The sequence below is a fragment of the Suncus etruscus genome, chromosome 17 (genome assembly GCF_024139225.1).
Source record: "Suncus etruscus isolate mSunEtr1 chromosome 17, mSunEtr1.pri.cur, whole genome shotgun sequence".
In the NCBI taxonomy this organism is placed as follows: domain Eukaryota; kingdom Metazoa; phylum Chordata; class Mammalia; order Eulipotyphla; family Soricidae; genus Suncus; species Suncus etruscus.
Window position 1 is genome coordinate 73,268,605 of NC_064864.1, and position 14,916 is coordinate 73,283,520.

The 14,916-nt window shown below is 54.3% G+C and overlaps 1 protein-coding gene across 2 annotated transcripts in view; it reads left to right on the plus strand.

The window, feature by feature from the left end:
- ATP5MJ (ATP synthase membrane subunit j) overlaps positions 1–4,752 on the plus strand; it is a 425,762-nt gene extending 421,010 nt beyond the window's left edge. Inside the window, exons 2-5 of one of the 2 annotated variants that reach the window (XM_049790373.1) lie at positions 1,900–1,919; positions 3,721–3,844; positions 4,461–4,484; positions 4,632–4,752. In XM_049790373.1, coding sequence (XP_049646330.1) covers positions 3,721–3,844; positions 4,461–4,484; positions 4,632–4,666 — 183 coding nt within the window. In that variant the 5' untranslated portion in view covers positions 1,900–1,919 and the 3' untranslated portion in view covers positions 4,667–4,752. Of the gene's footprint in view, positions 1–1,833; positions 1,920–3,720; positions 3,845–4,460; positions 4,485–4,631 lie in introns of those variants that run through there. The other variant, XM_049790372.1, reaches the window with a different exon arrangement.
- Positions 4,753–14,916: the final 10,164 nt, after the last annotated feature.

Genomic DNA, 14,916 nt, shown 5'->3' on the forward strand with positions numbered 1-14,916 from the left:
ATCCTAGATCAGCTGCTTGCAAGGCAAAAGCTGCTGTACTATCTCTCTGGTCCCGATTCTCACATTCTTTTTTTGTTTTTTGTTTTTTGTTTTTTTTGGGCCACACCCGGCTGCGCTCAGAGGTTACTCCTGGCTGTCTGCTCAGAAATAGCTCCTGGCAGGCACGGGGGACCATATGGGACACCAGGATTCGAACCAACCACCTTTGGTCCTGGATCGGCTGCTTGCAAGGCAAACGCCACTGTGCTATCTCTCTGGGCCCGATTCTCACATTCTTATGTCCAAGGCTTCATATGTCTTTATCTTCCTTGTCATGTACCTTCATCTTCATCACCATGTACCTCTATGTGCTTTTAATTTCTCTGTCCCCCACAATGATTGTGGTGGTCCCTCCACATCCAATGTCACTCACTCAGCAATGTTGACTTGAGACCTTTCTCCTATTCTGGGAGAGGGCTTCAAAGTGGGAATCAGGAGTCCTAGGGGGTAGGGAGTATTTCAGGTAATTCTCAAGCAACTGGGCTCAACCAAGTTCAATGCTGAATCCTGAGGAGACTGTGGTGTGAGGATCAAATAGGCTAAGGAAATCCCTGTAGGAAGTAGAAAGCCTGTACAGGTGTGGGTGGGGTGGGGCGGGGTGGAGGGAGATCTGGGAAATTGGTGGTGGGAATGTTGCACTGGTGAAGGGTGGTGTTCTTTACATGACTATGATCATACAACTATAATCATATTTGTAATCACGGTGTTTAAATAAAGATAATTTAAAAAAAAAGGAAATCCCTGTAGGATCTCCCATCCCTGTGCCCCCCCCAAAAAAAAGGAAATCCCTGGGGCCGGCGAGGTGGCGCTACAGGTAAGGTGTCTGCCTTGCAAGCGCTAGCCAAGGAAAGGACCACGGTTCGATCTCCCGGCGTCCCATATGGTCCCCCCAAGCCAGGGGCAATTTCTGAGCGCGTAGCCAGGAGTAACCCCTGAGCATCTAACGGGTGTGGCCCAAAAAAAAAAAAAAAAAAAAAGGAAATCCCTGTAGGGTCTCCCAACCCTGAGCCCCCAAAAAAAGGAAATCCCTGTAGGATCTCCCATCCCTGTGCCCCCTAAAAAAGGAAATCCCTGTAGTGTCTCCCATCCCTGTACCCCACCCGGTTTGGCCCTTTTGCAAACAATTTACATTTTTTGTTTGTGTCTCTATTTTTAGTTTCCCACTTTTTGCCGAAATGTTTTGTCTTTTCTGAGGAGGGGTGTTGTTGAAACACCTGGTAATGTTCGAGGACTTCTCCCCAGCTCTGTGCCCACTTGGGCAGGACTTGGGAGGATTGTATGTGACAGGGATCAAGGTTCAGCTGCCTACAAGGCAAGTGCCTTAGTCCCTCTATTATCAGACTTGTCTTTTGATTTCCTTACAAGCGTGTCCGTGTGTATTTTCTTTGGGGGACATTGTTTGAGTTTTGGGGTCACCCCTGAACGTTATTCCTGGCTCTGCATCAGGAACCGCTCCTGGTAGTGCTCCGGTGATTAAACGGGATGCCCATGATCCAAGTGCAAGACAAGCGCCTTCCCTGCTGTAGTCTCACCCGGACTCGTCGCCTTTAACGCAAACATGGTCCCGGCCCTGTTTTCGGGTCGGCAGGCTCGTGCACTTCGTTCAGCACCTTCCGGTGCCTGCAGTGACCGGCCATCGCTCGCGCAGGGCCAGCGGGCGAACACAGGTCGCCTCGCCCTTCCCGGCTGCCTGCAGGCCTGGCGGTGGCGGCCAGGGGCGCTGTTGCGCGCAGCGGGCCTGGACGCGCTGGGCCGGGGCGCCGCTCCTTCCGCTTTCCCGGCGTGCCGCGCGCGACGCCTGCGCACTCGGTGACCTTTCCCGGCCGTCGGCGGGACGCGCAGGGCCTGCGGCAGCTGTTGGGGCCGAGTCCGCCGCCGCGGTGAGTGCGGGGCCGGCCCAGCCGCTCGCTCGGGGCTCCCCGGGATCGCAGGGCGCTGGCGGCCGGGCTCCGGGCCGGGGCCCCGCGGGAGGAAGCCCCCGGCTCGGGCTGACCTTGGAGGGGTCCCTGGCAGCGCCCGGAGCCGCAGAGGCTCACCGCTTGCCCCGGGTGCGGGCCCGGCTGGGACGCGACCTGGAGGGCCTGGACGCGGGGCCCGGGCCCCTGCCTGACGCCTAACCCAGCCGAGGCCCCTTTATCGATAACTCCCCCGGCTCCCGCCTCGCGCCCTCACTGGCTCCTCGCCCTAAAGCTGCGAAGGCAGGAGCTGGGGACTTGTGTTTGCAGGGCCAGCTCTGCCCAGTGTCTGCCCAGTGTCAAGGCAGGCTGCTCCAAGCCCTCTCGGGTGCAGGGGGGACACAGGCGTCGCACCAGGGTTGTCTCTGCCCTTTGGCTGCTGGGCGAGCAGACCGCGCATCTCCTTCGCGACCTGTCCTTTGTTTGAACCTCAGACAGGCAGCCTCCATCCTGTGCTCGATGGGAGAGAGTGCGTGGCCTGGCACGGGTCTGGAGCACGCCCTGCTCCACTGCTCTCAGTGTCATCCGACTTGGTTTGCACCGGGCAGTGTTCTGACTCAGTTTCTCAGCGCCTCACAGTGCCATCGCCCACCTTGGTGCGGCAACAGACCCACACTGTGTGGCAGGGGCTAGTTCAGGGGCCCTAATATTAAGGTTTCCCCCAGCACTGTCAGGAGTGATCCCTGAGTACAGACCCAGGACTACACTGGCACTGCCAGGTGTGGCCACAAAACCAAACCACAGAAGGTGGTTTCTGAAAGTGGACTGAGTGACCATTAGGGCCAGTGCAGAGCTGCCCATTGAGTACTCAAACGCATTGAGTGGAAACGAGCGTCTCTGGTTTTGGAGACTCGTGAACCCTACATGGAATCAGAAGCTTTACCGTGAGATCAGTATTAACTCTATAAGTTCAGAAGGTTATGTCATTTCCCAGCCGAAGTCAATAATTAATTAAGCATTTTTATTGTTGGGGCCAGAGAGATAGTACAGCTTGGAGGACATTTGCTTTGCACCCTGTAAAATAAAAAAAAAAATTCACGAATTGGGTGAGATTGCCTCAGGCACCATGTTTCTAACTCGTGAGATGGACAGGTCTGATGAAGCAGAACTGATGAGGCTGGGTAGCTGTGGGGAAATAATACCAAGCAGTAAGAAAAGATATTCATTGGAGGTAGCCTGCTTTTATTTCTTGGCCTCTCTCCCATGTGCTTTCTCTCTGCCGAGCCCAAAGTCAGACTCCTCTCTTTATTCAAACTCCCAAAACCAGGAGGAGGGAGATCTAGTAATTCAAAAGAAAAAGTTTCCAGGGAAAGAGGAAGTCAGGGGAACACTTTTTGTTTGGGGTTGATAGTTGGGTATTATAGCACCCAACTGACCCAGGTTCGATCCCTGGCATCCCATATCTTCCCCTAAGCTCATCCAGGAGGTACCCGAGCACCGCTGGGTGTGACACCCCCCCCCCAAAAAAAAGCGCCATTTTGTATAGTTGGGGCATCCACCTCTGGGCAGTGGCCTCACCGCATATCTCACTTGTGTCCCGCAGCAGACTGCACAGGGTCCCGGAAAACCTGCCGCCCCGCCTGGCCTGCGGGAATTGTGGGGTTGTTTCCCTGCTGTCTGCTCTGGGGGTGCAGGGGTCAGTGGTGAGACCCTGGCCTTGCTGCTGCGGGAGCCCCGAGGGCCCAGTGGTGAGCTGCAGGCCCTGAGGTCAGCCCATGTCTTCCAGATGCTTCAGAGCCTGATGAGGAACGTGTGGGTGCCCCTGCGGCCCTACTACACGCAGGTCTACCAGGAGATCGTGATGGGCATGGGGCTCATGAGCTTCATCATCTACAAGATCCGACGTGCAGGTGAGGGCAGTGCGGGGAGGAACGGGGTGGGGGGGGGGGGCCGGGCAGCATGGAAGACAGTCCCTACGTGTTTGGATTTGTTTTTGTCTCCAGGACTGCGCCTGGTTCATGGCTCTGCTTTTGGGTCTCCCTTGGCTCGTTTCTTAAATATCAAAAGGGAAATAAATTATTCTCAAGTGGACTACACGTTGTGGAGAGCTATAGTTCCTGCTCCCCTGGGGTTCCCTGCGGAGCCCGTGACCAGCCCATGACCAGCCATGACACATGCGGTCGAATTACAGGGCAGTTGTTTGCCCAGTAACAGGCCTGGCAAGATGGTGGGATATCCTTGGCCAAGGCATTGGGGTGTTTTTCTGCTTCCTGTTGTTTTGCAGGTCCTTGAGAGTGGGTCCAGGCAGCAGTCTGGTTCACCTGGTTCTTCTCAGAACAGGGCCCCAACCTCGGCATCGACTTTGATAATCCAGGGAGGGGTCTGGAGCAAATGAGGTGGAAGGAGTCCTGGAAGGACGAGCTGGGACTGTCCCACAGTGCCTGCCAGTCCCTCCTGGACGACTCACCTACAGGCTTTCCGTCTGGTGTTGTGGTGACCAATTTTTCCATTTTTCTTTCCTTCCAGATAAAAAAAGCAAAGCTCTGAAAGGTAAGAGTTTCACCTTTTGAGGGGGAATGAAAGCAAGGTGCTGCCAGCCCATTCCCCATGGGGATTTAGCCAGGTGTGAACCCCGGGTGTGTCTGCTGCCTGCTTGCACCCCCAATGCTCAACATTATTTCTTTCTGTCCTGGAAAGGCTCAAGCCCAGCACCTGCCCATGGCCACCACTGACCCTGACCGGCTGTCCTGGAGTGCCACAGACCAATGTGACGACAGTGCTTTTGTGGGGGGCCCTGGACGGCCACTGGACATGGGGTAGGGGGGGCTCTGTTCATCCGGGCACAAATAAATGTCCTGTCAGAGGTGCCCATACAACCTTCCTTGGCTCTTGATTTGGGTTGGGGGACACCCAGCTGGTTCGTGCGGCTGCTCCTGGCTCAGTGCTCGGGGTGTCATTTCTGGTGTTCAGGGTACTGTACTGTGCGTTGTAGAGCTCTGGGCTCCTGCCTGGCTCAGTGGCCAATGGCTGCCCATTGGCTGCTCTGTGTGCCACCTGCTCGATGACAGGGCCCACAGCTCGCCCCACCCACAGGGCACCTGAGGAGCAAGAGCTGGGTTGGACACAGGCTTAGGCCTGGGTACAGAGAAAAGTGTTTCTGGAGACAGCACTTTATTTACCTCAATGCCCCTGTGAGCACTGGAAGAAGCAACAGAGAGATGCAGTGTCTGGGCTGTGGATGCTTTGGAGGAATGGCCACGGGTGGCTGGCCCACAGCTCCATCCCACTGCTTAAATCACTCCTGAACCCAGCCAGGAATGAGCTCTTAGCACTGCCAGCAGTAGTCCCAGAAGAGGCAGATAAGAGATTGCTCGAGGCACCTGAGCAAGGCCTGAAGCTGAGATTACTCTGTGCTGTGTGCTCCTATCTGGGACCAAAAGCAACATATCAAGAGACCTGACCCACACAAAGAAGTTGAGGGGTTAGCGGCGAGCAATGAAGTACTGGGGGGAGGCAGGTATACTGGTAAGGGCATGGTATTGGGATCTTGCATGTAAACCAGTCATTAACATGGCAAACCATGAAATCTGGTCCAGAAAATATTTTACAAAAGAGAAATTGAGTAGATGGAAGAGTTTGGTTGCATTCCCATAAAATATATCAAAATATGTTTACTTGGGGCTGAAGTGATAGCACAGCGGTAGGGCATTTGCCTTGCATGTGGCTGGCCCGGGTTTGATTTCCACCATCCCATATGGTCCCCCAAACCTGCCAGGAGCAATTTCTGAGTGACACTGAGTGCCACCGGTGTGACCCAAAACAACCAAAAAATAAACACCAAAAACTATGTTTACTTAGTAATCTAGATGATGTACTACATAATATAAATGTGTCAGAATTCGGGGCCAGAGAGATAGCACAATGGTAGGGCATTTGGATGGTGATTCGAATCCTGGCATCCCATATGGTCCCCTGAGCCTGCCAGGGTTGATTTCTGGGTGCAGAGTCAGTAATAACCCCTGAGCGCTGATGCATGTGACCCCAAAACCAAAAAAAATAAATAGATAAAAGTTTCAGAAGTGGGGGCCTGGAGAGATAGCACAGTAGTGGGGCGTTTTAAAACCTGTCGGGACAGAATGGTGGTGCAATCAGTAGGGCGACTGTCTTGCACGCACTAACCTAGGATGGACCACTAACCTAGGATGGACCGTACTTGGATTCCCCTGCGTCCATAAGGTCCCCCAAACTATGAGCGATTTCTGAGTGCTTAGCCAGGAGTAACTCCTGAGTGTCACCGGGTGAGGCCCAAAAACCAAAAAAAAAAAAACCCTGTCAATTCCAGGACAGGTTTCATGTTCTCTGGCTGAGTAGAAAGCAGTTTACTAGGGTGGAGCTAGGAGCTGGGGTGGGAGAGTGGGCAGGGGCCATGTGCCTCAGGGCCTAGAAATCTGCTGGTGATGTCACAGTCCAGATTAGTCCTGTGCAGGGACTGTTGCGGTGGCTCCCTCTGTCAGCAATGCCCTGGAAGTGCAGCTTGCTCTGGGGGCCCCAGTGTAAGTGACCTAGATTGAGGCACTCCTGGAATACCCCACAAGGTCATTCCTAAATATATTCTGTGTGTTCTGCTAGTGCCCCCTCCCTCCCAGAGACCCCGGCTCACCATGCTATGCCCACGTTTCTAGAACCTGAATGACAGTTTCTTGGAAGAATCCCCGGTACCTGGGAGGGAAAGCACCTTGGATCCCCAGAACCCGGGACCTACTTTCAGGTCCTCTGCCCCTCTCTCGCCTCAGGCTGTGCCTGTTGCCTTTTAAGGCTAAAACCAGGGCCCAGGTCAGCCTGGACCCAGAATTGGACGTACTTATTTTCCGGTGTATGAAAAAAGTCAACTGAAAATCAGGAGGGGGGTCTGGGGCTGGAGAGATAGCATGGAGGCAAGGCGTTTGCCTTGCATGCAGAATGATGGTGGTTCGAATTCCAACATCCCATATGGTTCCCGAGCCTGCCAGGAGCGATTTCTGAGTGTAGAGCCAGGAGTAACCCCTGAGCGGTACTGGGTGTGGCCAAAAAATTAAAAAAAAAAGAAAGTAGGGGTCGTCTTATACACCGAGTATATCCCGAAGAACTTTTCGATATGCCACTAAATGAAAATCGTCTGGATATTGCCACGAAACGAATTTTCTAACTTGATCCTGCACCAGTCACTGCAAGGCTGCTCAGACCGCCTTTCTAACTCAGCCAATCCAAGCAGGCTTTTTATGCATGCAAATTATACAATGTTCTGTACCCAAATCTACACTGTAAAAAGCCTGCTCAAATTGGCCAGAGTCAGAGGAAGTGTATTACATAATACAGTATAACCTTTGAACCTATGTTTTAACTGTAAAATTAGGGGGTCATCTTATACACCAGAAAATACGGTAAGCCCAGCTCAGCCCTCCCCGCTGACCTGGGTATACACCAGCAGGCCCAGCATGAATGGAATGAGCTTTAGCACAGTCCACAGTGACCCCTGGGCTGGGGATCAGGATGCACCTGCCAGTGTCCAGAGCCACCACCATGTGTCCCACAAAAGGGACAGTGGGGTTAGAGTGAGTCATAGGCCAGCTGTCCACCCAGTGGGGCGAGTGCTTGAACCTCCCAGACTAGAATCAACCCATGGGAGAAGGAAACCATCACTACAGTTGTACCCCTGCTATCCCTGTGTTCCCCCTCCTTCCCCCCACCTGACCATGTCCCCCAGTCACCAGCTGTCTGAAGCTTAGGTGCACCCACAGTGTCTGACTTGCCCCCACCACCTCCCTGACTCCAGAACTCTGGAAGGACCAGCTGGGGTGGGCTTGTGTATTGGCACCTGCCCTGGCAGGCAGCCTGGGCCATGTCTGTCACCTGGGTTCCCAGAGGGGTGGGCCCTGTCCCTCACCCCCTGGACTGGAGTCTGCAGTGTCACTAACTGGCCAGGTCTAATGGTCTTCCTTCCTGCTGAGTGGTCTCAACTGAACAGACATAGGCTGACTTGGATGCTGGATGAAGGGGGTGGGGCTGCAGGTGCCCCCTTTGCAGAGCCCAGCCTGACCACTCCAATCAGGGAGTAACCAAGCAGGATCTGCACCTCCAGGAAACTTGCCCTCAACTCTAGGAGAGCTGCAGAAGGCCAGGACACCCTGGAGCCACTAGGGGTTGGGCATGAGCAGGACACGCATGGTGGGCAGTACATGGGGGTTCCTGGGTGTAGAATTACATAGTATAGAGACCTGGATGGTTGTGGATGGTGATGGATGGAGGGATGAGGCCTTTCTCTGCCAGCCCGGAGCCAGTCTCCTGAAACCCCTTCCAGCAGGCGGGTCTCAGGATTCAGGGTAGTGGTGAGAAAAAGATTCAAAGCCAGTCACGTTTAGGAGACATGAAGCTTTATTAAGGTCCCAGCCACAATGTGTGGCTTCTAAGCTTAAACTTTTTAAGCAGGCTCCATACTCCGCCCTAAACTTAAACCTGTTTCTTATCCCTCCATGCTGCCCACTCCTCCAGCCGCTTCTTGCTTCCACCTCCTGACCGTTTACACCTCCCAGGCAACCCTTTCTTAGCAACCACAGACCCCTCCCAGAAGTGGGCAGGTCTGACTATCATGTAAAATTAGCATTTAGTCCTGGAAGGGGGTGACACCTGGGTGGGGTTAAGAGAAATCTATGTCAGAGTCGAGGAGCACAGGCTTTGCCCCAGGGTGGGCAAGGCGCCCGTGGTGGGCATCTCTGCCAGGCCATTTCAGCTGCTCAGAAGCAACGGGGACCGGAAGGAGTGGGAGCATCCTGCAAGCAGCCCCAAGAGGCCGTGGGGCTGACACCCAAGGGTGTCCTAGGCTCCATAACTCCCACATCTGGGTGACTCAGTCAAGTCTGCTGACACATAGGTGTGACCCTCATGGTGATGGAGTTCACCCCCATCACCCAGGGAAGAGTCTAGGATGCCAACAGATGGAAGCAGCTCCGAGCAGGTTCCAAAGCACAGGAAATGCTGAGGACAGTGTCGGGGCTCAGGGTCAGGACCCAGGCAAAGGACACTGGGATTTCTGTCCTGTCTGTGACACTGTCAGCTCCCACCCCAACTCTGAAGCAGCTACGCAGAGATCAGTGGGCAGCAAAGTGTGGCCCCCTTTGCCAGGTCTGGGCTCAAGGCTGGTGAACCTTACCCACTGGCAGCCCTGCCCATCTCTGGTTGCAGCTGAGGTTCTAAGCAATTGAGCAATGCAGGGTCTGCCTTGGGACACGCCCTGACACCCCTACTAACAGGCAGGGAGAAGGGCTGAGTAGGCACCCCAACTCTTGCCCCCATCTGCCAGGCTCCAATATGTCACCTCACTGAAGCCTTCAAGGACAAGCACCTGGGGCTGGGGCAGAGCCAGTCATCTCGGTGGCAACCTCGAAGTATCCATCACACAGGCCTGGGCTTGGCCCTTGCCAGCTCCTGTCCACACACTGCCTCTAGGCCCAGTTACTGTCTGAAGGAGCAGCAACCTAACCAGCTTGGCCACATGGCCCCAGGGGTGATAGTTGCCCCCTCATTCTGCTCCAGCCACCTAACCTGCAGACACCAGGCACCCACGTAGAGCAGCCAGGCTTGGGAAAGTGGGACATGCCCCAAACATTTAAAGATATCATGTCCCCTTCTCCCATCACCTCCTCCTCTCCCACACAGCTGCCAGTGCCCTCCCTCACCCCCACCCCACCTGTAGCTCCTTTGGGCCTGGAATGAGGTTCTGAAGGTGAGAGGAAGATGAGGGTGGTTCAGTCCTGGGATGCTCTTCCGACAGGCCGGGTTACTCTTCTGGGATTGGTTTTGGGAGTGTCAGTGCGCCTGTGAGACCACAGAGACTGGCAGATACCTCTGATCAACCCAGGGAGAGGCACCAGCCTGAGTGCCCTTGAGTTGCGACCCAGCTACCCCCACAGCACCAGCACCCACTGCAACACACATACACATACACACACACACACACACACACACACACACACGTCCTAGCTCCTGCCTTAGTGCCCCTGAGTTGTAACTTAGCTACACACACACACACACACACACACAAACACACACACACACACACACACACACACACACACACACACCTCCAGGCTGATGGGGGTGAGGCAGGGAAACCAACATACAACCTGCCCCAAGCATGGAGTGCCCATTCAGCTGCCCACCAGCCTTCCCCAGCCAGGAGGGATCACAGGAGAGAAGCTGAGACTCAGGACCACAGGGGGGACCCAGTCCAGCCCACCCCTGCTGACAGCATCCAAGGCTTAGTTGGGTCCCCTTGGCAGGCTTGGGGTGCCTGGCCTGTGGGAACAGAGTAGGGAAGGGTGGGGAGCATTCTGAGGCTGAACCATGGGGTGAACATCTTCGGTGTGGGGGCAGCAGTGTGGGGATGCAGCTCCATGGTGGGGGAACTCCCCAGGAGGTGTAAGGGCCCACATTTGGTTTTTGTTTTTGTTTTTTTTGTGTGTGTGGTTTTTGGGTCACACCCGGCAGTGCTCAGGGGTTATTCCTGGCTCCAGGCTCAGAAATTGCTCCTGGCAGGCACAGGGGACCATATGGGCACCGGGATTCGAACCGATGACCTCCTGCATGAAAGGCAAATGCCTTACCTCCATGCTATCTCTCCGGCCCCGACACATTTGGTTTCGGACTCCAGACATGGCCCCACTTAAGCCCTGAGAGATCAGCAAAGGATGGAGGGGGCAGCACCCCTGGTACCTGGGACCCTCTGACCCATTTCTACAACCCAGCACCCTCCCAGCCTGAAAGAGATAGGGGGCCCTTCAATTGGGTCAAGGAGCCAGGTCAGCCATGAGGCACAAGGAGGGAGGGTCCTGGGCTTTGAGCACCTGATTGTGGTTTCCTGCAGACTTCCAAGGTGGGGTACACAGGAGCTCAGACCTGCACCTCACAACCCCTTCCTGCTCCCAGCCCATTATCTTCTCATTCAGGAATCCCAAACAGGACCCTCAACAAGCACCAAGCCCCCCAGATCCCAGGACCTGTCCAGGATGGCACAGATCTGAGCTCTGAACACCTCCACCACCATCACCCAAAGCACAGCTTTGGAGTCATTTTGCTTGTTTTTGTTTTGTTTTATTTTTGGGGACCATTTTTCCCAGGGCTGACTCTTGGCCCTCCATTTAGGAATCACTCCTGATGACCCTGTGGGATGCCAGGGATCCAACCTAGACCAGTGCTCTTCTAACCATACTTTCACTCTGGCCCTGTGGAGCCATTTTAAAGTGACATTTCTGGAAGCTACTTCACAGTCCCCCCAAAGGTGACCCTGCAGGGTAACCAGAAGCCAGCAGCACTGGTGCTACCTAATGCCTCCCCCACCTTGCCCCTTCCTTATTAGTTAATGGCAGCTAAAGTGATTTTACACAGAATACTGTGCCTGAGATCATTGGTCCTGGGCACAGATCCCAAATTCCGACCCACAACCAAAGGCCAAACGTGCCATTAATGATTAACCTGCGGAAACCCTGGGGGGGGGGGCGGGCCAGGCCCTGGGGCTGCCCACTGAACCGGTTCCTGCCACACCCCGAAAGTCTCATCCCAGCCAACTCACTGCCATTAGGTCCCCCAGCACAGAGCTGGGATAGGGCAGGAGGGACTGGCTCCCCTTGGACCCTACAGGGACAGCAGTGTACATAGGCCCCTGCTGGGCCTCAGCTGTGTTGCCACCTTCTCTCCTTTGATTCTTACAGCTGCATGTTGGGGCCAAGCCTGGCTCTTGAGGCTGCAGCTCCCTGCTGAGCCTCTCCTGGACGAGGATACAGGCTGGGGGCTGTTTGCCCTATAGAAGGGGGCAGCAAGGAGGGTGAGGCCCAAGGTCCACACCGGGCCATAGCAGAGATGCCACGCACTTGAGTGGCCCCTCGCCTGGTGACTCTGGGACCCAGATTTTCTAGTCAAGTACTGGCAGCAGTGCTTAATGTCTACAAGGCCACAATTGATGCAGCCGTTTCCACCCTGAAACCAGCCCTGCGCCTTCAGTTGGCCCCCCATTTCTACTCACCCTGCACCCAGAAACCACTCTCTCCTTTTTCTGTAGACATGGCCTATGACCCTGTAACTGGGACCAGAACAGTTTGAGGTCTGGCACTCTAGTGATGTGTAGATGGGCCATGCTCCCAGATTACCACAGCCAGGCCTGCTCACATGAGGGACCTGTTGTTCCACCCTCCTGTAGCCATGGCCATTCGGGCACAGGTTGGTGCAGGGAAATTTCTCATCTCTCTTGGCAGGGCCTGGCAGGGCAGTGCCAGGACCGCCTGTGGAAAAACATTTAAAGTCACCCACTGGGGCCAGGCAATCGGACATAAAAGGGCATTTGCCTTGCACACAACTGACCCAGGATGACTGCATTTGATTCCCAGCATCCCATATGGTTCCCTGAGCCTGCCAAGGGTGATTTCTGAGCACAGAGCCAGGAGTACCTCTGAGCGCCGCCGTTGTAGCCCAAAAACCAAAAAACCAAAACATAAAAACACATGGCCAACCTGATTCAATTCCCAGCATTCCATACGGCCCCCAGAGCATCACCAAAGAATGATCCCAGAGTACCCCCAGTGTGGCCCCAAATAAAATAAGACAAAATAAAATAGTAACCGACTGGGGCTGGAGAGATAGCATGGAGGTAGGGCGTTTGCCTTGCATGCAGAAGGTCGGTGTTTTGAATCCCGGCATCCCATATGGTCCCTCAAGCCTGTCAGGAGCGATTTCTGAGTGTAGAGCCAGAAATAATCCCTGAGCACTACTGGGTGTGACCCAAAAACAACAACAACAAAAAAAAGTAACCGACTGCATCTGCTTCCCACGTAAGGTCCCCTGAGCCCCTCCAGGAGTGTCAGATGTCTGAGTACCGAGTCAGGAATAAACCCTGAAAACTACAGGATGTAGCCCAAAAATCAAAATTACTAAATGAAAATAGAGTTACTAAAAAAAGCAGTAGAAAACTAAAACTTGTTTTTTGCAGGGTTGGAGATATAGGATAGGCAGCCCAGTGGGTCCCAGCACCACATGGTCCCTGAACACCCTTGAGCACAGTCCTGAGTTTCCTAAGCATCACTGGGGTGATCCAGGGTTCCTCATTACAGGCCTGAGGAGCCCAAAAGACTTGCTGGGAGCCCCCAGTAATCAATGATCCAGCTGTGAAAGGTGGCCAGAAACAAGATCCTTCTGCTTATGACCCCAGTCTGGGCCTTTGACTGTGGCAGGAAAATGGCCCCAAAACCGCAAGAACCCAATGGGGCCTCACACCCTCAACTGCTGCCCTTCTGGCCTGTCTCTCCCCTGTCTTCCCACTATCTTTCTTGCTCTCTGGTCTGTCTCCAACAGGACAGACCATACCAGAGAATTTATGGCCTGGAGTATGGGAAACTCATGGCATACAGGGAAGCAGAGAGGGTTCACTGGCCTTTGTGATTCATTTACCACCCATCCACTCACACATCATCCATTCCTTCTTCCATCTATCCATCTATCCCCCCACTTATCACCTTCCTATTCCTCTACTAGATGAAGTGTCCTTGGGGTGTCCTCTGGGCCCTGCCATTGGGGGCCCAGTACGAGGCTCAGACTGACTTAATAGCCACAGGTGGGGAAGGTTGGGAAATGTCAGTCCTGAGACAGTAAGGAGAACGTGGCAGGTGCGAGGAGTGGCCCAGGGTCCTCAGGCACCAGAAGCAGTGGCCTCGGTGCTCTTCTGGCCCCTTCAGCAGACATTCAGTTTGCGGGAGTCCTACAGACACTGAGCCCCAAGGCCCAACTGGGCTTCGGTGGTCTGGGGCCTGATCCTGTTGCAGGCAGCTTTCTGGCGTGTCCCACACAGTGACATATCAGCATGGTTCTGACCAGCTTGTCAGCTCCTGTGCTGTGAATATGGGCACAGGGTCAGGCTGGTTCGGGGCGCTCCCCAGGAGTCCCGCCGGGCTTTGGCCCACTGCTGCCCCTTTCCTGAGAGCAAAAGGTAGCAAATGGGATGCCCTGCACCCAGCACCAGGCCAAGACTCAGATCTGGATCCAGACCCAAATGCAGTGTCTCCAATGAGTAAAGGGGCTCCAAGTGGCCCGTGTCTGTCCTGGCCGGCCCAGCTGGCAGATGACAGTGGGAGATGCTGCAGAAAAGGGAACCCCATGAGACAGGCACCCAAAGACTCTGGCTGGCTGGAGCAAGATGGTGCCCTGGGACAGACCAAGGGGATGTCTGAGCTAAGAGTAAGCACAGACCAGGGGGAGAGGGCAAGGAAGCAGCTAATACCCAGTGCTCAATGGGAGCACCAGCTGAAATGGGGCTGTGTGTTTTTTTGGTTTTGTTTTTGGGGTCACACCTTGTGGTACTCAGGGGTTACTTCTGGCTCTGTGCTCAAAAATCACTCCTGGCAGGCTTGGGGGACCATATGGTATGTCGCATCATCCATCATGGATCAGCTGTGTGCAAGGCAAACGTCCTACCACTGTGCTATCTCTCGGGCCCCAGGGCTGTGTTGTTTTAATATAAAATGTAAAGTCTAAAGTCCTAGTGTTGAGGTGAGGTCTTTCTCGGCACAGCACCTTTACCCCTTTCTGCTGGCAGGTCTGGAGAAGGCCAATAGCTGTAAAATAAATTCACAGGCAGTTAAAGTTTCAGGAGTCAGTCAGCTTTATTTCATGGCCCTAACCACCATGTGCATTTTCTCACATGGCTTCTATGCTAAGCCTTTTCCAAGCAGCTTCTGGTCTGCTCTTCCTCTGGTTCTATCTGCCTCTGTTTCCCTTTCAGTGGCTCTCCACACTTGCTGCTTTTCTCTCTTCTTCCCCCCAGGCCACACCTTATATTCTTCACTCCAAATTGCAGTCCCAGTTGTGGGTGGGTTTGACTATCCAAGTGATATTAACATTTCAATAGGAAGTTTAGGGCCTTTGGGGAAGGAGTATATCACAGGGCTGGAAACCAGTGCACTTG